The sequence below is a fragment of the Pongo pygmaeus genome, chromosome 1 (assembly GCF_028885625.2).
Source record: "Pongo pygmaeus isolate AG05252 chromosome 1, NHGRI_mPonPyg2-v2.0_pri, whole genome shotgun sequence".
NCBI classification, from domain to species: domain Eukaryota; kingdom Metazoa; phylum Chordata; class Mammalia; order Primates; family Hominidae; genus Pongo; species Pongo pygmaeus.
In genome coordinates, this window is record NC_072373.2 from 71,029,130 (window position 1) to 71,054,123 (window position 24,994).

Below are 24,994 nucleotides of genomic sequence, written 5' to 3' on the forward strand. Positions count from 1 at the left end.
TTTCCTACCCTGACTAGTGATATTACTAAGTGCTCAAGTTAGAAAGCTCCAAACTGCTGAAATTTAAAAGCTCAGAAAGAATTTACTATCTCTTATTTTTCCCAGATTTAAGCCATTAGTGACTACAACATAATTACTGAATGCTCAAGAAACGATACATAATACAAATCAGAGGCCAGAAGCTGGCAGCACATCTGTCCCAATGTTTTTTAAAATCAGGAAGTATTACAGGAAAACTCTAAATGGCTCTTTTTTCCTGAATAATGGGAAGATCTGGCAACACTGTCTCATAATCCTTCATGGCCACAAGTACAGTTGAGAAGGTGCAGGCAGATCCCTTTAAATTAACCAAAAGGACGCCAGCTTGCCATAAACTTCATTTCCCTCCAGTATCTTACTACTGATTTACTTCACTGATTTATATTACCTGCTCCATTCTTCTTCTGAGCATTTGCCTTTCTAGGCCCTTGTGTTTGCAACCTCTGGTATACCTATATATGGCATAGGAATTCAAAGAAACGATTCTGTGAAAGAGGTAGAAAATAAGCTCAGACTTTAAATAAAGGATGTGGATCAACAGTGTGGCCTAACAGAAAGAGAAACACAGCACAAGCTATAGCAATAAGGAAGGGAAAGCATAGGTATGTAGAGAAAGCCCAAAAGTTTTATCTAGAAGCAGCTTACAGCAACTAGGTAATCAATGACAGAGAGTGTGGCATAATGCTTTGGCATTAGATTCAAATCCCAGTTCCGCTACTTAGTACTTAAGTGCTAAGCTAAGTTACTTAAGCCTAAGTTTGTGTTTCCTCAGCTATTGAGTTACTTAACATTTCTTCAATTAATGAAATACAATAGTATAGTTGTACTCAACACTTATTAATTTCTTCCACCACCCTATTTCATAGCAGAAGAACCTTGCCAGAGGCAGGTAAAGTGATTTGTCTAAGTTCACATAGCTAGTGGAGAGTCAGAGCTTCCTTGTTTTTTACTCAGTTCACGGTTATGTTTGTTTTTAAACCACACCACATCAATTAATAACAAGAATGACCTTTTAGAGAGAAGAGAGGTCATTTTGTAGAATAGGAGGATATGACATTATGTAACACCAGAATGTAATATTTAAAAGTATTAAGCATCTGAAAGAATTTCACTTACATTTGGTAATTATATATAAAGGCTGTTTTATCTTAAGACACATTACACAGTTAAGACATAACATACTACAACAACATCAAGTTTCTTGTAAGTTTAAAACCTTCATTAGCAACTTAATAAGTAAAATGTTTACAAATTCTTCTAGGCTATAAAGAGTATTACATTATTTAGGTGGCTGCCTCCTGACAAAGTCTAGCTCTTGTTCTTTGTTAACAAAAACCAAACTCATCAGCCTGCAACTACTTCTAAGTGAAGTGGAGCACTATTTTTTTTTCGGTATTCAACTTAAAAGATCTCTGGCCAGCAGACTAAAATGTTTGTTTTATAATTGTCCGCTGAACTATGATAGTTTGTTTCCAGATGGTGCCCTTCCTTCAACCTGCACACAATCTCTCCTTGTTCGAAACTATTCAACCTCCTGCTGATCCCACCCCCCTATTTAAGGCTACAAAGAGGAAATCCTAAAGAGGAGATTCCCGCCCCCAGTCTCCAGCAATTTTTGGTGATGTAATATGTGGGCTGAACTTGAGTCTACTGAGAAAGAGGGAATCACTATTCAGGGGTACTGTATATACAATCTGGGTCAGCTGCAGCTGGTTACTGCATTTCTCCATGTGGCAGACACAGCAAAGCCACAACGCTTTCTCTGCAGGATTAAAGACAGCCCACAGACCAGAACTTCCACTATACTACTTAAAATTACATAGGTGGCTTGTCAAATTCAATTGATTAGTATTGTAAAAGGAAAAAGAAGTTCCTTCTTACAGCTTGGATTCAACGGTCCAAAACAAAAATGCAGCTGCCATTAAAGTCACAGATGAACAAACTTCTACACTGATTTTCAAAATCAAGAATAAGGGCAGCAAGTTTCTGGATTCACTGAATCAACAGATACAAAAAGGTATTTAATATTTCTTTTATTTAAAAATATCATGTATAGCAAATGCATAACTATTTTATATTTGTAGTAGAAATTTCAGAATCTTTTACTAAACAAAGACCTTTGGAATATACTACAGTTTATCTCATCTGAAAAAGGTTTTATCTTGCAACTTGACATAAAAACATTAAGTACTGTGCAATGGTTAATGCACTATTTGAGGTTCAATTTAATGATGTTTAGTGTATATGATTATAGACTGATACATGCATGCCATGCTGGGTTTCTGAAAACAAGTGCTTTAGTGACAGTAGAAAGAAATTTTAACAAGTAACAGATTAAATGTATAAGGCTTACAGCACAATGATTAAAAACAAAGGAATACAAACTAAATAGTCGTGAACACAATTAGTTTCTCTTCCTGCAGCTACAGAGTGTGTGCTGAAGATATACATAAACTGTTGGATTTCTCAGAGTGTAGTCATGAAACAAAGCTAAGATATAAAAATAGTTGAAAGTCTTTGCAACAAAACCTCAATTACAGTATAACCAAATATTAAGCAGAAATTCTTGTACAGATTTAAGATTAATCTATGGCATTTCTTGTTCCAACTCAAAATTTTAAATAGCTTTCCAGGCTTACATGTAATATTAATTTAATTTGGATGACAAAAATTAAACTTGCTACAAATGGAATCACTTGGAAAAGCTAAGTTACTGATATACACAAAAAAGCATTATGTAAGTAGTCAGTATTAACAATAGAAAATAAGAACCCAGAAGATGTAATTAAATTCATGACTAAAAGGCCAAAAATATGTAATATTTTAGATAGAAATAATTTTGTTAAGCACACATAAGAGGTTTCCTTCAATATTCTATCTGGGAGCTTTTTTTACATGCATTATAAAAACTATTAAAGATAAAATTACTCGTTACCAATAGTATGCCTTAAACCAAAGACACTTAAGTTTGTTAGATTTGGGGCTCCTTTGGCCTTGTAAAAATTAAAGATATTAACGGTTAAGAATCTTGAACAAGCAAATAACGGTAAAGCTAAAATTTTTTCCAACTTTGCTTTCGTGTCCTTTCCTTAAAGATTTAAAACTGTAAATGCTGGCAGGATTTCTGTTAAAATTTTTACAAGAAATTCTAACAAAATTTCCAAGCAACAGTAGATCTGAAATACTGTCATCTCTCTTTTTTGTTGTTGCATGCTATGGAAAGTGCAGGACTTCATTAAGCCTCAGTTCTTACTGACGCTGTCTTAAGGCAGACATTTAATCTGAACCCCAAATCACACAGATAACTATTTATCCTTTTCTTAAATATATCCAGGGGATTAGATTGTTCTCAAGTTTCTTCCCAGAACATATTTCACAATCTAGAAATTCTTTATCTAACATATCCTGAATGCTTCATAAATTTAACTTCATTGCCTCATGCTGTTTTCAGTGCATGACACAGCCAGTTAAATGCCTCTATGAGTTTACCATCTGAAAGGAGGCAAATCTTGACTTTCGTTTCTTCTCTCTACTAGCTGGCAATATAGCAACTATGAAGAGAAAAGCTACTAATAAAATTAACCCAACGCATAGAGGACTTTTTTTTCCTCTTCTAAAAACAACCAAGTAAAGACTTAAATTTAAACGTAAGTATTCTATAACTAATTTATAACATTCTCTTGGGGCCTAGGAAAATTTTAACATATACAGAAAGTTTTATGAGGTAACATAGATTTATGGATCTTTTGCTTCAAAAATGAACATATGTGAGAAAATATTAAATAAAAGAATGTTTTTAGAAAACATTAACAGTAAATGTATTTTTAAAACCAGTTCTTTACTCCTGACGTAGCTAGTCTACTACTTAAGAAATGTGGCTCCTTGCCCTGCTTTAAGTGACAGTGAAGCCAATACTTTTGTATTAAAAAAAATTATATTTATTTAAAAACTAAACTTTTAGTTGCCTCCTTTAAATGCTAATTTAGATCACTTTCTCTTATGGTAAACAGTGATTTATCTTATGATTTAATCTTATAGGAACCACAATGAGCCAAGGCAGAATACACACAAGGAAGCTGTTTTTATTTTAATTTAGATTAGCATTTTGGTGTTTTTTGTTCTTCAATGACAACACTGATGCAAAGTCCTAACAGCAGTCTTGGATGATGTGCTTTTAGCTGTTCTATAAAAATCTGTGTCTGGTATTAATACAAGCTGTTCAATCAGAATATTGCTCATAAAATTCTATTTGTTTTAGAGTTTTATATTACTTCCTGCATTTTCCTTGTTTTGGTAGTTTATTTCATAGTAAATATTATTTAAGTAAAATAATTTTATGATCTAAGAGTTTCCATTCTAGTATTAAAATGAATGGACTTTAGCAGTAGTAAGTTAAATTAAATATATAGGAAAAATGATATGCATGTGCCCAGGAGGATGACGGCTTTTATTTTCTTGTCCCTAGTTTTTAAAATAACCCATATCTAAAGTCCACGAATCTGGAGATATAATAAACGTTTTATCGGTTTTTGGTATAGGTAACTCCTATATAGTAAAAGTCTATTTTTAAAAATAAAATAGATGACTGTTTCTAAATTTTCTATATATGTCAGAAAGCAAGGTATGAAAACATAAAAAGCTAAAAAAATACCCACATGTGCTTTGGCTATCAGTCAGCAAAAGAAGGCCTCGATAGAAATACAGATTGTTATGTCCTCCCTATCTTTTGTTTTCATTCCCTCTCTTGTTAGTAAAATAATAATAATTCTCCATACTCCATCTATATTTGCCTTATTTTCATTATCTACCCATTTTGAAGACACTATTCAATTGAAAAATACCAAAAAAGGAACATGGTTTTAGAAAGTGAAAGTAGCAGTAGTCTTCATGACGATAACATAAGAGTCTATATTTCATTGACATGACCTTTGTTTTCGGGAGGGGTCCATAATCATAGGTTAGATATATAACTATCAGCTGACAGAATACATGTGGAAGGAAAGAAATTGCCACAGAAGAGTTTGAGATGTAAAAAAATGATTTGGCAGAACGTGGACACAAGTTCTACCAAAAATTATCCATGAATACTTTTGCATAATTAAGTAACCGGTCAATGAAAAGGGATATAAACCAGGAAAAGCCAGCGAAAAACCAGAAACATAAACTTAAGACTCCTCAGTGGTTATGACATGACTAGGGTAAAAATCATAGGTCTAGAAAAGTTAGGAGTAGAAGGTTTGAATCCCATTTGAGTGATTTAGCTTCTCAAGGATTTTCCTCCTTTATAAAATGATACAGCATTACTTCAGTGTTACAATGCAAATAGTTAACATGTGTTAAGTTACATAAATATAAGGGATTGAAAACATGAACTCTGAAGTCTTCAGCCTGGATTCAAATTCTCGCTCCATCACTATGAACCTGTGTGACTCTTGATAATAAGGTACTTAACTTTTGGATGCCAAGTTTTCCATCTGAAAGTGGGGATCATAATAATCTACTTCATAGGGTTGTGGTAATAAGTAAAACATGAAAATGGCTTAAAACAGTGCCTAACGCTGAACAAGCACTCAATAAATATTAATTACTGTTATTGTGTTGTTATTAATAACAGGCATAAACAACATAGGATGTGGTTTCTTAAATCAAGAAACAGGTAATTATGTGGAAATTTGGACAGAAAGGCTCTGTCTTAGGGTATCCACTGCCATCCTTCAAAAATGGCAGATAGGTATCAAGTTCGCAAGAGTGAAAAGGTGGCCTGTAATAGACCAGCTCGTTAGTAGATCTGACAGAGTGAACATACCTTACTCATTCTACTGCTGCTACTCTTGTGGGAGGTTAACTAGAGAGAAAGGAAAAAGTCTTGGCTCTTGAAACTGTTTCCTCAGAAGAATTTGTATTACAAAGAAGTATTTCTCATTTGCTACAGCAAAAACGAAACATTCTAAGCACATATTTTAGTATATATGCTGCTTCTATAAATACTGACTATGGGTCAGAGAACCCGATCTAGACCTGGTTCTAATCCTTGTGTGGCCTTAGCCTTCAACATGCACTGAGTACAAAGAGGTTCTTGAATGACAGGGTCTCTAAGGCATTTCCAACTCTGACATTCATATTCAATTACAGATATGTTTCTTTCCTGGGTAATGGTTGTAGAAAATTACTAACATTTTACTAAAATACAGTTCAGTAGGACTTCTGTTAGAAGAACAAACCCGCTGAATCATCTGTAAGCTTAGAGTACATATAATTACGGTTCAGGAAATATAATTACCCACAATGACTGTGAGCATTCTATCATTCTAAAACCTGTCACTAATCCCAAAAGGAGATGCTATAAAAATAAAAAGCATATGATGCTAAAACTATCTGGGTTTAGATTTCCCTAAAATCTTTAACTTTATTGAACATTTTAATGAAGACGACATAATTTATTACAGAGGATCAATTTAATTGGAATTGCATGGTATGAATCTAAAACATTGGCTAGTAAAGTCACCTGGTAATTTTAATACTAGTTAGGCAAGAATGTTTTAATTAATGCCTTACAAACACTAGTTTGTAGTTAATTCATAGTCTTAAGGTGTGAGCTTTTTAAAGGTGAGAAAGCTATCTTATCAGGGTCTCAAAAGCCTCAACAGCACTAGCAGTGTATCTTTGCACAGAGTAGACACTGACCAAAATCTCCTCAATAAACTGGGGAACAAAAAGGATTACAATAAGGTGGTAGCTGGAAGAGTTATTCTCTCAAACCTAATCTTTAAACAAATGCCAAAGTATTACAACTTAATATTAAATTTAAGAAATTAATAAAGTTAATTCTAGCCTAAACTATTACCACCAATAAATATTCAGTTTTTCTCTCAGATAGTTTTTAATATTACTGACTTTAACATAGATTAATATGAATTATTTTTGCTTCTCCCCCTTCATTGATTTGTTTTTCAAAAGACATCATTTTACAACCTCATTTCAAAATGAAGGCTTTTACCTGGACCCTAGGTGTGCTATTCTTCCTACTAGTGGACGCTGGACATTGCAGAGGTGGACAATTCAAAATTAAAAAAATAAACCAGAGAAGATACCCTCGTGCCACAGATGGTAAAGAGGAAGCAAAGAAATGTGCATACACATTCCTGGTACCTGAACAAAGAATAACAGGGCCAATCTGTGTCAACACCAAGGGGCAAGATGCAAGTACCATTAAAGACATGATCACCAGGATGGACCTTGAAAACCTGAAGGATGTGCTCTCTAGGCAGAAGCGAGAGATAGATGTTCTGCAACTGGTGGTGGATGTAGATGGAAACATTGTGAATGAAGTAAAGCTGCTGAGAAAGGAAAGCCGTAACATGAACTCTCGTGTTACTCAACTCTACATGCAACTATTACATGAGATTATCCGTAAGAGGGATAATTCACTTGAACTTTCCCAGCTGGAAAACAAAATCCTCAATGTCACCACAGAAATGTTGAGGATGGCAACAAGATACAGGGAACTAGAGGTGAAATACGCTTCCTTGACTGATCTTGTCAATAACCAATCTGTGATGATCACTTTGTTGGAAGAACAGTGCTTGAGGATATTTTCCCGACAAGACACCCATGTGTCCCCCCCACTTGTCCAGGTGGTGCCACAACATATTCCTAACAGTCATCAGTATACTCCTGGTCTGCTGGGAGGTAACGAGATTCAGAGGGATCCAGGTTATCCCAGAGATTTAATGCCACCAGCTGATCTGGCAACTTCTCCCACCAAAAGCCCTTTCAAGATACCACCGGTAACTTTCATCAATGAAGGTGAGTTACCTCTTACTGTAAAAAGAGGGAGTATGAGGTTTATACTTTTATGCTTTATGAAACAATGCTCATAATAAATGTTTATTCTTCATTTTGCGATGTTATACATGTACATTAAAATTTCTATTGCTTTTTATTAATATCAAGAATTGAACTTAAATACATCTCCTCTTCCAGCTCTGAAGTTCCAGGAGTTTATAAAAACTTAATGTACTCTGTGAAAAAAACCAGGCTTCCATCCAAATTCTTATGATCGAGGGGCTACTATTCTTGAGACAGGAATAAGTACATGCTCCACTCCGAACCACTCCTGCGCACCATAATCATCCTATCAGCTTCTAGCTAGGTCGTCATTGATACCCGACAATTCTTTTATTTACTTCCTGCTGCTTGTACATCATCTTCTTCAAAAGAAACATGTAAAATTTTGCTTTCACTCTCTTCAAGCTGTAATTGCACCTCATTATCTCCACTCTCAGCAGATGACTCAACTACTACTATACTGAGTAAGTCTAATCAGGTCCTGGGTTTTGTTCTTTCTTATCTTGAAAGCATCTGTACAAAAGCCATGCCTTCTTGCCCTCAGCCTCAAGAAAAGGTATCCCTCCTATTTTCCAAGGCTAAACAAACAATTAGTACTGTGTATCCTAAGAAATATAAATGTTCATTACTATAAAAAAAAAAAACTATTGCATTGATCATGCATGATTCCAAACTCTACTTTTAAATTTCATTTCTTCTCTCCTCATGCATTCAATGTCAGTCACTGATATAGGTGTCCAGAAAACAAAGATGAATAATTCATCTTTGTTTCAGTTTACTAAACCCACTGCTAACTTTCTGAATTCAGTATTTTATGTTTATTTTACACTTGCATCCATTTTCTCATAACTAATTCCCCGGAATCCTTTACAAGCTGATTTGCTTCCTTAGAGTGGAAGGGAAAACCCAAATGCCCCAAAGCAATCAGTAAATAAATTGCAGCCCATTCACTTATTGAAAAGGCAGGACATAAAACGTATACTATGAAATAATTTTAAACAATAACAATAAAAACACAGACTAAAGACTAGAAAGAAATATATCATGAAGTGGTTTCATCTCTCTGTCAGTGAATACCACTTGGCTATTCACAGCCCTGCTTTCCTGGCCTTCTACATTTTAACATTCTTCCTTCCTTCCTATTTCTTTAGGTCCTTCACTGGCATCTTCTTCCTTCTATGCCTTAAAGTCTTTCTTCAAGATATTCTACTTTAGAATATCTTGGCTTCAAGTATGACCACTGCTCAGATGATTCCTGAATGTAGCTCTCCCTTCTGATTTAACCAAAGCTAGATGTTTGCATTTGGATATTTCACCATTACCTCACATGCTACTGCTTTCTTTATTGAAACACCTTCTTTCAGCTTATCTGTCAATTTAGCAGATCTCAAGGCTTAACTCAAATAATACCTTTGATGTTATGACTTCCAGATTCAAACAAACATACCTAGGTGGCTTTTTCCCCAAATCACTGACTATTTCTTAAACATGTCTTCTATATATTACACTGAAGTTATTTATTTATACGTCTGTCTCCTTGCTGGTCTGAATGCTCCTGGAAGATAGTTAACTGTCTTTTCACCATTTGATCTTAACATCTCTGTTTTGATTAATGTTGTCATCCATTTCCAGATGAGCTTGGCTCATCTTTGATACTTCCCCAGCTGCCCCATACACAGTCCACTGAATTCTACCCATGTCTCCTTTTTGGTCTCTTGTGTGCATGTCCCTCATTTCTATTCAGAGCCAGAACTCTCATTTAGATTCAAATGATCCACAGCAGCAGCTAGAAGACAGAGACTCCATAGGCTACCAGCTGTGTGATCTTAGGGGAAAGAAAATTATCTGTGCCTCAGTTTCCTTACCTGTGAAATGGGAATAACAGTATTTACCTCATAAGATTTAACAACTGAAGAGTGCTTAGAACAGTGCCTGGCACTCAAATGTTAGTTCTTACTATGAACTGTATAATAGCTTGCCAACTGGTGTAACTCTGTTTTCTCTCTCCATCAAAATATATTTACATTGCCAGCAGATCCATCTTCTTAAACTACTCACCTAACTGCTTCTGCAAACAGAAAAAGTCCAATTTGCTTAGTCTGGCTAAGAATAACGTCCTCCTAAAGAATCAAGCCTACTTTTCTAGCGGACCTTCCACTAGTTTCCTTCACAAAAACCATCGTTCCAATAAAATAAATTCACTCATTTTCCCCTAAATATTTTCATGCTTTCCGCCTACTCAAAAGAATAAGGCTCAAGCCAAACCAACCAACCAAATAAATAAATAAATAAATAAATAAATAAAATGCAACTCCTCCTTGAGGCCCTTGTTGACGCCCACAGGTTTGAAGTGATTGTTCCTCTCCATGAATACCTCTACTCTCTGTAACATACATATGACATTTTGTATAGTCCCTCTTAAATTATCAGTTATCTTTACATACACTCAGAATACATCTAACTAAGAGGCTTTCCAACTATATTATAAGCTCCTTCCTGGTAGATGGTTACTGTGTCTTATCTGCAGTTGCTAAATATGTGTTAGCTGATTTGGTGACATTTTTATAGAGCTTCTTAAAATTGTCATTCCAAAGACCCTCATGAAAGTAATTTAATACATTATATCATATTGGATTTGTTCATTTTATACTAAGTTACAGTAGAAATAGGCCAGAGTATCATTAAATTAGGTAAATGATTATCATTATTAATATCCTTGCCGGGTATGGTGGCTCACGCCTGTAATCTCAACACTTTGGGAGGCCGAGGCAGATGGATCACTTGAGGTCAGGAGTTTGAGACCAGCCTGGCCAACATGGTGAAACCCCGTCTCTACTAAAAATACAAAAAATTATTGGGCGTGGTGGTGCATGCCTGTAATCCTAGCTATTCAGGAGGCTGAGGCAGGAGAATCACTTGAACCTGGGAGGCAGAGGTTGCAGTGAGCCGAGATCGCACCACTGCACTCCAGCCTGGGCGACAGAGTGAGACTCAAACAACAACAACAAACAAACCTCAATCCCTTTGATTTCCAAAGGAAAATGCAGTGTATAAAGTGACCCACTGGGTATAGAAATAAAAAACAGAAAAAAAAATTGCTTTTGATATCCTTTAAAAATTTTGTTTTATGTAAGCTTTTATATAATTTATCAGTAGTTTGTATACGTAAGTTATAAATAAACATAATTGAGCTGTGTGAATTTTTTTAACTGATGAGGTATACAATTATGTAAGTATGAAGACAACTGCCATGGAGTATTCTATGTGATCCCTGAAGCTTGAGTGGATGGTATAACCAATTCTAGCAGAAATCACTATTCACATTTTTAAACACTGACAAACTTTTCTAAGAAAATGTTTATACAAAATGAAACATACCAATTCTATGTTTTATTATACACTTAGCATTAGTACAAAAAAAACCCCACTAATGCTACAGAATTAAACCTCATATTAGGGATTTAGTATGTCAAAAATCCTCTTAAACACATTTTGTTTTAATGAAAAAATGGTGTACCTATCACCAGTGAAACTTTCTTTGACACAAAAATTAAGGGCAGATAACTTTTTCTGTTATTCATTATTTGTTTTATGTATTAACTTTTTACTTATTTTATTCTATAAATGTTGATCTCTTAAATTCAAAGGGATAATTTGCTATACCATAAGAATTACCACACTAATTAGTACATTAATGAACATATAAGGGAAAGAGCATGGAATTAAGAACACCTGGTTCCACCATTACCTTTGTTATGTGACCTTGGGTAAGTCACTACCAGTTTGTGTTTTCTCATTTGTCCAATGAGAGTGCTGGACTGGATTATTCTAATGTCCTTTTCAAATTCTACTATTCTGTGATTCTTACTAAATTAAATTACTACAAGCAACAACAAATAGGCTGGCTATTTTCTTTACACAATGTGCTCAATTATTCACTTATGCTATTTTTACATCTCTCTGGAAAAAAATATCTCAGGCTGTTTAGGTGCTTGCACAAAAAGGGTAAAGATGGATGGCTACTGGTGTACTTATGTATGCTCTGGCACCAAGAAATTACTATTACTGTACTTTACATGGAGGTACGTGGTCATTCTAAAGTCTCTACATGCATAAGGTGAAAATATACAACAATGTATATTTTAAGAGGTGTTTAGCCAGTTACAAAAGACAAACACTGTATGACTCTACTTATAGAAAGTATTTAGAGTGGTCAAATTCATAGACAGAAAGTAGAATTGTGGTTGCCAGATGTTAGGTGGAGGGTGAATGGGGAGTTGTTTAATGGTTAATAGTTACAGTTTTGCAAGATGAAGAGTTCTGGAGAAGGATGGTGGTGATGGCTGTACAATATAAATGTTCTTAATGCTAATAAACTGTACATTTAAAAATGGTGAAGACAGTAATTATGCATATCACATTTTATAAAAGGTGTTATGACAATCTTTTTTCTTTAAAAATGGTTATAAGAAAAATCTACCTCAAAAAACCCATGAAGTTATAAAAAATAGTATTTAGATAAAAAACATTTTTCAAACACATTACCTTCTTCTCTACCTTAAAAACAAAATGTTTGAGAATGTAATAACACACCTGACAAGTTGCAATCAATGAAATTCTTAACTATTAATGTTATTTGGTGCCTGCATTTTGGGTTAGTCTTTTATTTAAAAAAATTACTCTTTTACAAATAGCGTATTTATAAAAACAAGTTTATTCCTTGTAGGAGAGCTGAGTGGAGAAAGTTCCTTCACCATGTGTAAAAGCATAGATCTGAGTATCAGTAAACCTGGATTCTGGCAAAGCTTTCTGGGGTCCAGTTGCCTCTTTTGTAAAATAAATTGTTGTGATGATTAAATGAGGGGGTACAGGTAGAAGTGCTTTGTGGATGGGCCGAGACGGGCGGATCATGAGGTCAGGAGATTGAGACCATCCTGGCTAACATGGCGAAACCCCGTCTCTACTAAAAATACAAAAAAATTTGCCGGGCGTGGTGGCGGGCGCCTGTAGTCCCAGCTACTGGGAGCGGGGGGCAGAGGCAGGAGAATGGCATGAACCTGGGAGGCGGAGCTTGCAGTGAGCCGAGATTGCGACACCGCACTCCAGCCTGGCGACAGAGCGAGACTCCATCTCAAAAAAAAAAAAAAAAAAAAAAAAGAAGTGCTTCTTGTATGATGTGGCATGGTTTGACCACCATTAATCATTGCATATTTTGTACACTTCCCTTTATGTGTCTTTCCTTGTCATATTAGGTATATGAGGACATAAACGGTAAGCTTAAAAAGTTAAAACTTCGTAGTGGCGGGCACCTGTAATCCCAGCTACTTGGGAGGCTGAGGCAGGAAAATTGCTTGAACTCGGGAGGCGGAGGTTGCAGTGAGCCGAGATCGTGACACTGCACTCCAGCCTGGCGACAGAGCGAGACTCCGTCTCAAAAAAAAAAAAAAAAAAAAAAAGTTAAACTTGGAAAGTAGTCATTAGAAACTAAAAATATGCTTTTTAGTGGTAGGCTTATTTTAAATCATCAAATATTTACATTTTTCAAATTATTTATAATGCTTCTTAATACACTTTTTAGGTATAATTGGTTTCAATGGAATACTTATACTAACATTTAACACAAAACAAAAAACTAGTTAAGCCAAGGTGCTGTTGGAAAATGACTGTATTAGCCAGTTATGAGAAAGTAATTGATAAATTCTTTAATAATTAAAAAAAAAGTTTGGGTTGCTAAATACAGTTTAAACATACAGGTTAATAAACTAAGTAATTCACATTATTACAGAAAGATCCTACTGTCACTTTAGAAAGTATTTGTCTCAAACTTCCCACTCCAGAAATGTTGAATATATTTGACTGAAAGTTAATGCACAACCCAACTGAAAAGTTTACCTCTCAAAAGACCCTACTTGGTAACCAATAATTTGAAAGCTCTGAACTGGTTTATTGTTTCTCTTGTCACAAAAAGGATTCTCTTTGTAATTTGTAATTCTCTTTGTAAAAGCTCTTTTTACAGAAAAAGAACACATATGTTACAGATGGCTCCCAGTAAAGCTGCTATTCAAAGTGTGAAATCCTTTTTTCTTTTTTAACTCACTGTTCTATTCAAAATATGGGTTCTTAATAAATACATCTTGGGAAATAATGTGGCATGACTAGTCAACATTTTTCTTTCTATAAATCAGAGGTATTGATATGGTTTCATTAGCCCTATGTAAACTTTAATCCTCACATAAATTGAGGAACAGAGAGACTGGTTCTTCGAATTCAATGTATAGAATTCCAGTTGCCTGCTTTGAGAAGACTCTTGCAAAAAAAAGTTGATACTATGCTTAGTTTAAAAGAAAGGTAATTCCAGTTTATACCTTTTGAATCATCATGAACAAATTCCTGATTCACATATCAATTTATTTCTGAAAATATGCAAACGTGTAAATTAAATCTGGCTTCTCAAGAATAAAGCTTAAAATTTTCTATTTGTCATTAATTTCTATCAAGCAATGTTCTTTATGGTACAGAAAAAGCAGTGAAAACATTTAAGATAGGGACAATAGAGAATCTAATTTTAGGGCAGAAAGTAAGTAAGATTTTCAAGTAATGAGAAAATATTTCTGCTAGGATCAACAATATACACTGGACTAAGACAGGTTAATGGTATGTTTATAAAAATAAATACAAACAAATATTGAATTCTGATATTTAATATCTTTACTGAGGAGAAAAAAATGGCTTCAGGCACTGCTAAATTTTATCCATATGTTCTGGAAAAGAACTTCAACTACATTTCCCTAAGTCTAACACATATCCAACTGTAAACACAAAGCCCACTGCAAAACATGGGTTGAAAATTAAAGCTGGCTCCCTCTCCCCCTCCCCCTCCCCCCTTTCTTCGGTCTCCCTCTCCTTTTTTCCGTCTCCCTCTGTTGCCGAAGCTGGACTGTACTGCCGTGATCTCGGCTCGCTGCAACCTCCCTGCCTCAGGCTCCTGTGACTCTCCCGCCTCGGCCTGCCGAGTGCCTGGGATTGCAGGCGCGCGCCACCCCGCCTGAATGGTTTTTGTATTTTTGGTGGAGACGGGGTTTCGCCGTGTTGACTGGGCTGGTCTCCAGCTCCTGGCCTCGAGTGATCTGCCTGCCTCGGCCTCCCGAGGTGCTGGGATTGCAGACGGAGTCTCGCTAACTCAATGCTCAATGGTGCTCAGGCTGGAGTGCAGTGGTGTGATCTCGGCTCGCTGCAACCTCCACCTACCAGCCTCCTGCCTTGGCCTCTTAAAGTGCTAAGATTACAGCCTCTGCCCCGCCGCCACCCCATCTAGGAAGTGAGGAGCGTCTCTGCCTGGCCGCCCATCGTCTGGGATGTGAGGAGCCCCTCTGCCCGGCTGCCCCATCTGGGAAGTGAGGAGCGCCTCTGCCCGGCCGCCACCCCGTATAGGAAGTGAGGAGCGTCTCTGCCCGGCCGCCCATCGTCTGGGATGTGAGGAGCGCCTCTGCCCGGCTGCCACCCCGTCTGGGAGGAAGTGAGGAGCGCCTCTGCCCGGCTGCCCCGTCTGGGAGATGAGGAGCACCTCTGCCCGGCCGCCCCGTCTGGGAGGTGAGGAGCGCCTCTGCCTGGCCGCCACCCCGTCTGGGAGGAAGTGAGGAGCGCCTCTGCCTGGCTGCCCCATTGGGGAAGTGAGGAGCGCCTCTGCCCGGCCGCCACCCGATATGGGAAGTGAGGAGTGCCTCTGCCCAGCCACCCCTTCTGGGAGGTGAGGAGCACCTCTGCCCCGCCGCCCCGGCTGGGAGGTGAGGAGTGCCTCTGCCCGGCTGCCCCGTCTGGGAGGTGAGGAGTGCCTCTGCCTGGCCGCCACCCCGTCTGGGAGGAAGTGAGGAGCGCCTCTGCCCGGCCGCCACCCCCTATGGGAAGTGAGGAGCGCCTCTGCCTGGCCGCCACCCCGTCTGGGAGGAAGTGAGGAGCGCCTCTGCCCGGCCGCCACCCCCTATGGGAAGTGAGGAGCGCCTCTGCCTGGCCACTCCGTCTGGGAAGGGAGGAACGCCTCTGCCCGGCCGCCCCGTCTGGGAGGTGAGGAGCGCCTCTGCCCGGCCGCCACCCCGTCTGGGAGGAAGTGAGGAGCACCTCTGCCCGGCCGCCCCGTCTGGGAGATGAGGAGCACCTCTGCCCGGCCGCCCCGTCTGGGAGGTGAGGAGCGCCTCTGCCCGGCCACCACCCCATATGGGAAGTGAGGAGCGCCTCTGCCCGGCCACCCCTTCTGGGAGGTGAGGAGCGCCTCTGCCTGGCCACTCCGTCTGGGAAGGGAGGAGCGCCTCTGCCAGGCCGCCCCGTCTGGGAGGTGAGGAGCGCCTCTGCCCGGCCGCCACCCCGTCTGGGAGGAAGTGAGGAGCGCCTCTGCCCGGCCGCCGCCCCATCTGGGAAGTGAAGAGCACCTCTGCCCGGCCGCCACCCCGTATGGGAAGTGAGGAGCGCCTCTGCCCGGCCGCCCCGTCTGGGAGGTGAGAAGTGCCTCTGCCCGGCCGCCCCGTCTGGGAAGTGAGGAGAGCCTCTGCCCGGCCACCCCGTCTGGGAAGTGAGGAGCGGCTCTGCCCGGCTGCCCCCTCTGGGAAGTGAGGAGCGCCTCTGCCCGGCCGCCCCGTCTGGGAGGTGAGGAGCGCCTCTGCCTGGCTGCCACCCGGTCTGGGAGGAAGTGAGGAGCGCCTCTGCCCGGGCGGCCCCGTCTGGGAAGCGAGGAGCGCCTCTGCCCGGCCGCCCTGTCTGGGAGGTGTACCCAACAGCTCCGAAGAGACAGCGACCATCGGGAGCCGGCCATGAGGACGATGGCGGTTTTGTTGAAGAGAAGGGGGGGAAGTGTGGGGAAAGGAAGGAGAGATCAGATTGTTGCTGTGTCTGTGTAGAAAGAGGTGGGCATAGGAGACTCCATTTTGTTCTGACTAGGAGAAATTCTTCTGCCTTAGGATGCTGTTGATCTATGGCCTTTCCCCCAGCCCCGTGCTCTCTGAAACATGTGCTGTGTCAACTCAGGGTTAAATGGATCAAGGGCGGTGCAAGATGTGCTTTGTTAAACAGATGCTTGAAGGCAGCATGCTCTTTAAGAGTCATCACCACTCCCTAATCTCAAGTACCCAGGGGCACAAACACTGCAGAAGGCCGCAGGGTCCTCTGCCTAGGAAAACCAGAGACCTTTGTTCATGTGTTTATCTCCTGACCTCTCCACTATTATCCTATGACCCTCCCATATCCCCCTCTTTGAGAAACACCCAAGAATGATCAATAAATACTTCATAAAAAAAAAAAAAAAAGCTCAGATTGAAAGAGGAACAAAAAAAAGAAAATTAAAGCTGAAGATAATCTTAAATTTGCATAATTGAAGTCTTATCAAATCAAAGCTGGATTCAGAAAACCAGAACTCTCCATTTTGCTTTAAACATCTGAGTGTCTATTAAACAGCAAAAAATGAGTATAGCTCTATGGAACAAATGATACTTGACAAATATTCTGTCAACATTCAGAACACTGATGTTTCTAAATATTCTGCAGCAAAGCAAATAACCTAATAAAAGTCCAACCTTTGAATATATACTTAAATGTAAACTGTCAAAACTATACTCAAATGAATGCATAGTAAACATTTACGAAAATGATATTCATAGAATAAGCAATACAAAGATAACACAGAATATGCAAATTTATAAAATGAGATATTTATATGTTGTAACAAAACTACTTTCATGTGTGCATTAACTATAATACTAATAGGTTTTAAAGTAAGAGCAATGCTCCTCAGAGATCTCAACTAGTTCTTAGACTTTGCTACCATGTGCGCTACATAACTCCATCAAAGTACTTGTCATATTATAGTGGAATTCTCTCTTTCTTGTGACTTCTCCCACCCCGCACTTGACTCTAAGGTTGTTTCTTTATCCCTTGACCCTAAAACAGTCCTTAGCCTGTAGCAGATGCAGAAAAGACATTTCTTGAAAGAATAATGCAGAACTAAGGGAATTCTGGGAACCATGCCTACTAGGAATCACGTAGTTTCGTATCTACATATCTGAATTCCTAAGTGGGCTCAAACTGTGGATACATACTGAAAGATAAAGTCCTTGCCTATGAATACTGTAAGTATACAAATATACTACCTGCATTACATGCAATAATCTAAGTATGAACCTGGGAGTCATAATTCACTTTTCCTTCCATCTCACTCCCACATAAGAAATTAAAATTCTGTAAATATCATCTTTTCTGAAATATAGGCTCTTTACCCTTCTTCCTACTTGACTACAATGCATGTTTCTATAATGTGAAGTAGCCCATATGTGACTAGTGAAAAGGAGAATAGTGGTAGCAAAACAGAGAGGTTATACTACTTTATGTGGGATTTTTCCCAAGCATATTAATGTTCTGTGCCACAGGTAACTGCAGCTGAATACAAATTATGTTAAGAGCTAAAATTAGCTACTATTTTTAATGCATGAATTTGCAGAACATGAGGTTTTTCAGTAATATTTATCTGCAGTAGAAATGACTGTACATTCATCTTTGATGAGCTATATTAAATTTATTAAATAAGCAGATATTAAATAAGCTACTTTATTAAATAAGCTACAATTATGTATTAAGATGAGGAATAAAGGAGAAACAAAATAACTAACAATTACCAATGATGACTACTTTGTTAGGTATAGTGTTTAAGGGCTCTGAATACTTTCACTAAGTTGAGTCTATCCCAGAAGCACAAAGTTGGTTTAACATTCAAAATACAATCAATATAAAGGCTGGGTGGAGTGGCTCATGCCTGCAATCCCAACACTTTGGGAGTCTGAAGTCCGACTTGAGACCTGGAGTTCACTTGAGACCTGGAGTTCAAGACCACCCCAGGCAATGTACCAAGACCTCATCTCTTAAAAAAAAAAAAAAAAAAAAGAAAAAGAAAAAAATTAGCCAGGCACGGTGGCACTTGCCTGTAGTCCCAGCTACTTGGGAGGCTGAGGTGGGAGGATCACTTGAGCCCAGGAGTTCGAGGCTGTGGTGAGCTATGACTACACCACTGCACTCCAGCCTGGGCAACACGCTCCAAAAAAAACAAAACCCAAAATCATATATATATATATATATATATATATATATATATGGCAAAGTATAGATAACACAGTTCTCAAAATTTCAACAATCCTATTCTCCTTATAGTACAGAAATTCTTATAAGGATAAAACTATTAACCTTATAGTACAGAACTTTACTTGACTAAACTCTCACATATTTCTAGTAAAATATAAAATTTGACAATCAGAATTTTTATACATTCTTTGTTCTAATACATATATTTTGTTCTTATATATATATTACATTTTGTTCTTATATTAGATATTATATATAAAATATATATATTCAATGTAATTCGTGTATTAACAAAAAACAAAAAGAAAAACCCTATCATCATCTCAGTAGGCAGATAAAAAGCCTTTGATTCCTGTGATGTGTCTAGTTAGAAAAGAAATTAAAAAAGAAAAAAGATTTTAAAAACCTTTGAAAAAATCCAAAATCCATTCATGATAAAAACTCTCAGCAAACTTGCAACTGAAAGGACAATAATTTTAAAGTAGTGGTTACAGCTATTTTCAATGTCATAAAGAAAAATATGTTTATAATGAATGCAAAGATAGGGCATCTCAAAAGAGAATAAAAACTATAAAAAATCAAATTGCAACTCTAGAACTAAAAAATACAATATCTAAAATAAATATAACCCAAGAAAGACACCATAAATAAGGCTTTCCAATTTCTCAAATTTTTACTAGTCTGTACTACTTATGGACATTGCATTATAATTTTTAAAAATTTAAGAGAGAAAAATATCAATGAACTATACTAAAAATTTGGACTAGAGAAACTGATGTCCTCTTGATTTTTGCGTGTAGTTTTCAATTTACTTGTATTTAAAATGAGAAATTTAATCAACAAAAAATTATAGACAGTTTCCTAAGGGTTTAAACACTGATGACATGAAGTAAAAAAAAAAAAAAAGTCTCTGTCCTCACGAAACAATCTACAAGGAAGAGCTCATAGTCTCTAAGAACCCCTTCTATTGTTATAGTTGTGTAACTACCTAATGAGATTAATTCTATCCCAGTAAGACCCAAAAGGAATACTGTCCATATCTGGCAAAGTATAGATAACACATTTTTCAAAATTTGAACAATCCTATTATCCTTATAGTACAGAAATTCTTGTAAGAACTTTACTTGACTAAACTCTCACATATTTCTAGTAAAATATAAAATTTGACAATCAGAATTTTTATACATTTTTTGTTCTAAGAGATCTTTAGAGTAATTCTTTTTTCTAAATCCATGAATATATTTTGCATGTTTATAAAAAAGGCTCAAAACACTGGAGAAGGATGAAACTGAAGAATATTCACCTGATCCAAAAATGTGGAAATCTCAAGTTCAAGAGTCAGACACCCTAAAAGTAATTTCACAAGATGTGTTGTCACTTGTAAAATCTGAAGAAATTATTAGTGGATTAAAAATGGAGAATACCTAAAACTATGAAATAACATGAGGGCAAATGCATGCAACACAGCAGTTCAGAGCAGGGACTCTGGGATTAGACAAGGATTTATGTCTAGGGTTTACCATCTTCTATGATACACGACCTTAGTTAATTGTTCTATCTCTAGAACATCTATAAACTATCACCAGGTAACTGTAGGTTAAATGAGAAAATTACTATTAGTCATACAGATTGATACAACTCTTTAGATAGTCATTTATGCTAACATTCCTGAAATGTATTCTCATGGGCTGTGTTAGTAAGTGTTGTTGGGGGAAATTTAAGATTCTATGAGTTTCGGCATCTGGTTTATTTCAGGGCTTTTCAGTCTTTAATATGTGAATGTACATTGAGAATTTCCAAAAGGGAAACATAATATTTTGCATTTCTAAAACTTATTTGACTGACCCCATTTGCAATGAGTATCTCAAGGTACTAGTATGTTCCACTGAAATCAAATTTCCAAAACTGTAACTTGGGTACTATCTAGGACTATGAATAAGCTGATATCCTCTGATCCAGTAGACCGATCCCTCAGCATTTTTATAATATTAAAAAATGAATTCAATAAGAATGAAGACACTTTGTGCAGTGTTTTTATAATAGCAAAAATCCATAAAACCTCAATGTCCAATGATAGAGAAATAAAAATATATCAATGTCAAGGATTATTATGCAGCTAGAATGGAGACTATAGCTGCATGAAAATGTTAAGACAGAATCCAATTTTCTACATGTATTAGGATTATAACAATATAAAAAATATACATATATGGAAAAGAAAAGAACAGATGAAAATGAAACAAATTAATGTTCCAGATAGAACTGGAGTCACCCTTTTATTTAGTTATATTTTATAATATTGTGTATATGATAGACAATGGTAACTGTAAACAAAGACACAAAGGTAAGAATCTTGATTAAAAACTTTTAATATGTCTCTTCTCATATTAAGTTTGCTGATAATAAATGATATTCAAATTATAGGACCATTCAAAGACTGTCAGCAAGCAAAAGAAGCTGGGCATTCGGTCAGTGGGATTTATATGATTAAACCTGAAAACAGCAATGGACCAATGCAGTTATGGTGTGAAAACAGTTTGGATCCTGGGGGTTGGACTGTTATTCAGAAAAGAACAGATGGCTCTGTCAACTTCTTCAGAAATTGGGAAAATTATAAGGTAAATCAGTGATGCAGACCTAACAGAAGTAAAACAAACCCATTCTTGCAATAATGCAAGAAACAAGATGCTATGCAATAAATAAGACACACAGTTAAAAATAACTATCCATATGTTTTTTCATTATCTACATCTGTCAAAAAAATGATTCTCATCTCTGGTTTTAAAGTCAAAATTAAATTGCAAAAAGGAAACAGAAGATATACTTTAAAATGATCCCCTTCAGTCTGGATAACTTATACTTACTACTTTACAAAGATTACTATTAGGAAAAAAATGTTGGGCTCTTTAGATGAATATGAGAGACACCAGGAACCCTTTTTAAGGATCTGGGTAGTATACTAGCTAGTATTTTTAGTAGCTATGGCTAAATTTTATTCTCATTTGCATTGTCTTATTTGTAGGATTTGAAGCTAGCTATGCAAATGAATACTGACATATCAGAAGCAAAAAACAAACAAACAAACAAAAACAGAATGACAATGTGTGGCTTATAAAACTCAAGTGACCAACTAAAATGGAAGCTCACATTACCACTTAAATGGCCAATATCTTTATGCTATCGAATGTTTAACACTTATCTATAAAAATGTTTACTATCTCTATACTTATTTATGCACTCATGTTTCTTCACTTATTAACAGAAAGGGTTTGGAAACATTGATGGAGAATATTGGCTTGGACTGGAAAATATCTATATGCTTAGCAATCAAGATAATTACAAGTTATTGATTGAACTAGAAGACTGGAGTGATAAAAAAGTCTATGCAGAATACAGTAGCTTTCGTCTGGAACCTGAAAGTGAATTCTATAGACTGCGCCTGGGAACTTACCAGGGAAATGCAGGGGATTCTATGATGTGGCATAATGGTAAACAATTCACCACATTGGACAGAGATAAAGATATGTATGCAGGTAAGTATGAAAAACTTTCATTCTTTGTAGAATCATCACCTTCTATGCATTAAACAGAATCTACTAATATATATGCTACTAAAGTCTTTTCAAAAAGGTCAGTTTTGGTCACTGTGGCAGGAAATATAACCTACTGAAAGAAATAGCTTTTAGGATCTCTTCTATAAGGTAATCCCAAAGTGTGATCTATGTGAAAAACAAAGTTCTGGGAAAAAAACACAAAGCAAAACAGAAACACATTAATCTGGAAATAAAGTGCAAGTGCCTACAATTCATAACAAATACTAACTGAACACCTACCACATGCCAGGCACTGTTGTAGGTGCTAGGGATATAACAGTGAACAAAGTTCCCGCCCTTTGGAGCTTACTCACTGGAGGAGAGACAAAACAATTTGTTAGGTGGGAATAAGTACTCTCAAAAATAAAACTGAGTAAGAAAATAGAAAGTGGTGGGCAGCAAGGCCTGGGATGGTGGCTATTTTATATGGGTTTGCCAGGAAAATCTACTGTGAGAAAGCAACATTTGAATAAAGAGTCGCAAGGAGTGAAGGATGCAAGCAATTTGGATACATGGTGTAAGAGCATTTCTTTGAGGGGGAAAACCAAGATGACTGTGACATGTGGCATAGGAATAACAAAAAAGCTTGCTTCACAGGGGAAATTAATATTTTCATTAGAAAGAAACAACTAGACCATCCACATAATTTCAAATTTAGTTTTCATATCCTTTTGACTTTTTAACCCAGGTTTCTGGTCCTGATAAAGAGATCCCCTCCTCCCCTCCACCCAACAACTCTCCCCCATCCCTGCCCCAAACTGGTTTTTCTCTCCAGCTATATTTTGGCAAACAGCACACAGGTCTCTATTTTAACCAATTTCACACTGGTAAACGAGAAAAGAGGAGAGATAGACCATAACATATGTCTTATTTACAGAAACCCATTTGACTGCTGGTTTTATTTTACTTTGTATTATTTTTTGCTATTTTATTTTGACAATTCAATTTTCCTCAGACTTTTATCTTCTTCTGTATCTTTCCTTCCCAATTTCTCCCTCTGTAACTCTTTCACATATAAACACTTCTTGTATCTACTCTGCTACCTAGAAAATTAAATCCCCCTTTTTAAAAAAGTACATTTTAAGCAAGCAAAGAGCAAGAGTTAAAAAAAGGCAATTCAAGTGATTTTTCAAGCAGTTGATGCAACAGCAATCAAATAAGTGAAGGCATTCAAAACTGCTAAGATAAAGGTAACTAGGATTAGTAAGGGAAGTTCAAATTAAAGGTAGAGTAAGTTTTTTATGATTGCAGAGTACCACACCTAGAAGAAACTTTTACGTTTATATCTGTATTTTTTCCTCAAAGGAAACTGCGCCCACTTTCATAAAGGAGGCTGGTGGTACAATGCCTGTGCACATTCTAACCTAAATGGAGTATGGTACAGAGGAGGCCATTACAGAAGCAAGCACCAAGATGGAATTTTCTGGGCTGAATACAGAGGCGGGTCATACTCCTTAAGAGCAGTTCAGATGATGATCAAGCCTATTGACTGAAGAGAGACAGTCGCCAATTTAAATGACACAGAACTTTGTACTTTTCAGTTCTTAAAAATGTAAATGTTACATGTATATTACTTGGCACAATTTATTTCTACACATAAAGTTTTTAAAATGAATTTTACCGTAACTGTAAAAGGGAATCTATAAATGTAGTTTCATCTGTCGTCAATTACTGCAGAAAATTATGTGTATCCACATCCTAGTTATTTTAAAAATTATGTTGACTAAATACAAAGTTTGTTTTCTAAAATGTAAATATTTGCCACAATGTAAAACAAATCTTAGCTATATTTTAAATCATAAATAACATGTTCAAGATACTTAACAATTTATTTAAAATCTAAGATTGCTCTAACGTCTAGTGAAAAAAATATTTTTACAATTTCAGCCAAATAATGCATTTTATTTATAAAAATATAGACAGAAAATTAGGGAGAAACCTCTAGTTTTGCCAATAGAAAATGCTTCTTCCATTGAATAAAAGTTATTTCAAATTGAATTTGTGCCTTTCACACGTAATGATTAAATCTGAATTCTTAATAATATATCCTATGCTGATTTTCCCAAAACATGACCCACAGTATTAAATACATATCATTTTTAAAAATAAAAAACCCCCAAAATAATGCACGCATAATTTAAATGGTCAATTTATAAAGACAAATCTATGAATGAATTTTTCAGTGTTATCTTCACATGATATGCTGAACACCAAAATCTCCAGAAATGCATTTTATGTAGTTCTAAAATCAGCAAAATATTGGTATTACAAAAATGCAGAATATTTAGTGTGCTATAGATTTGAATTATAGTTCTAATTTATTATTACTTTTTTTCTAATTTACTGATCTTACTACTATAAAGAAAAAAAACCCAACCAATCTGCAATTCAAATCAGAA

The 24,994-nt window shown here is 36.8% G+C and overlaps 2 protein-coding genes across 4 annotated transcripts in view; one reads left to right on the top strand and one right to left on the bottom strand.

Annotated features, from left to right (window-relative positions):
- The window catches only part of RALGPS2 (Ral GEF with PH domain and SH3 binding motif 2), a 195,825-nt gene that overhangs the window by 48,467 nt on the left and 122,364 nt on the right, over nt 1-24,994 (bottom strand). The window lies entirely within an intron of this gene.
- Nucleotides 1,539-24,593, top strand: ANGPTL1 (angiopoietin like 1). 2 transcript variants are annotated; one of them, XM_054459889.2, is made up of 6 exons: nt 1,539-2,056; nt 3,576-3,686; nt 6,997-7,845; nt 21,427-21,620; nt 22,265-22,535; nt 23,901-24,593. In XM_054459889.2, the coding sequence occupies exons 3-6, from the start codon at nt 7,023-7,025 to the stop codon at nt 24,086-24,088; spliced, it is 1,476 nt and encodes a 491-aa protein (XP_054315864.1). In that variant the 5' UTR covers nt 1,539-2,056; nt 3,576-3,686; nt 6,997-7,022; the 3' UTR covers nt 24,089-24,593. The 2 variants fall into 2 exon arrangements, with proteins under 2 accessions (XP_054315864.1, XP_054315769.1); XM_054459794.2 differs by lacking the exon at nt 3,576-3,686 and having other exon boundaries at nt 1,682-2,056.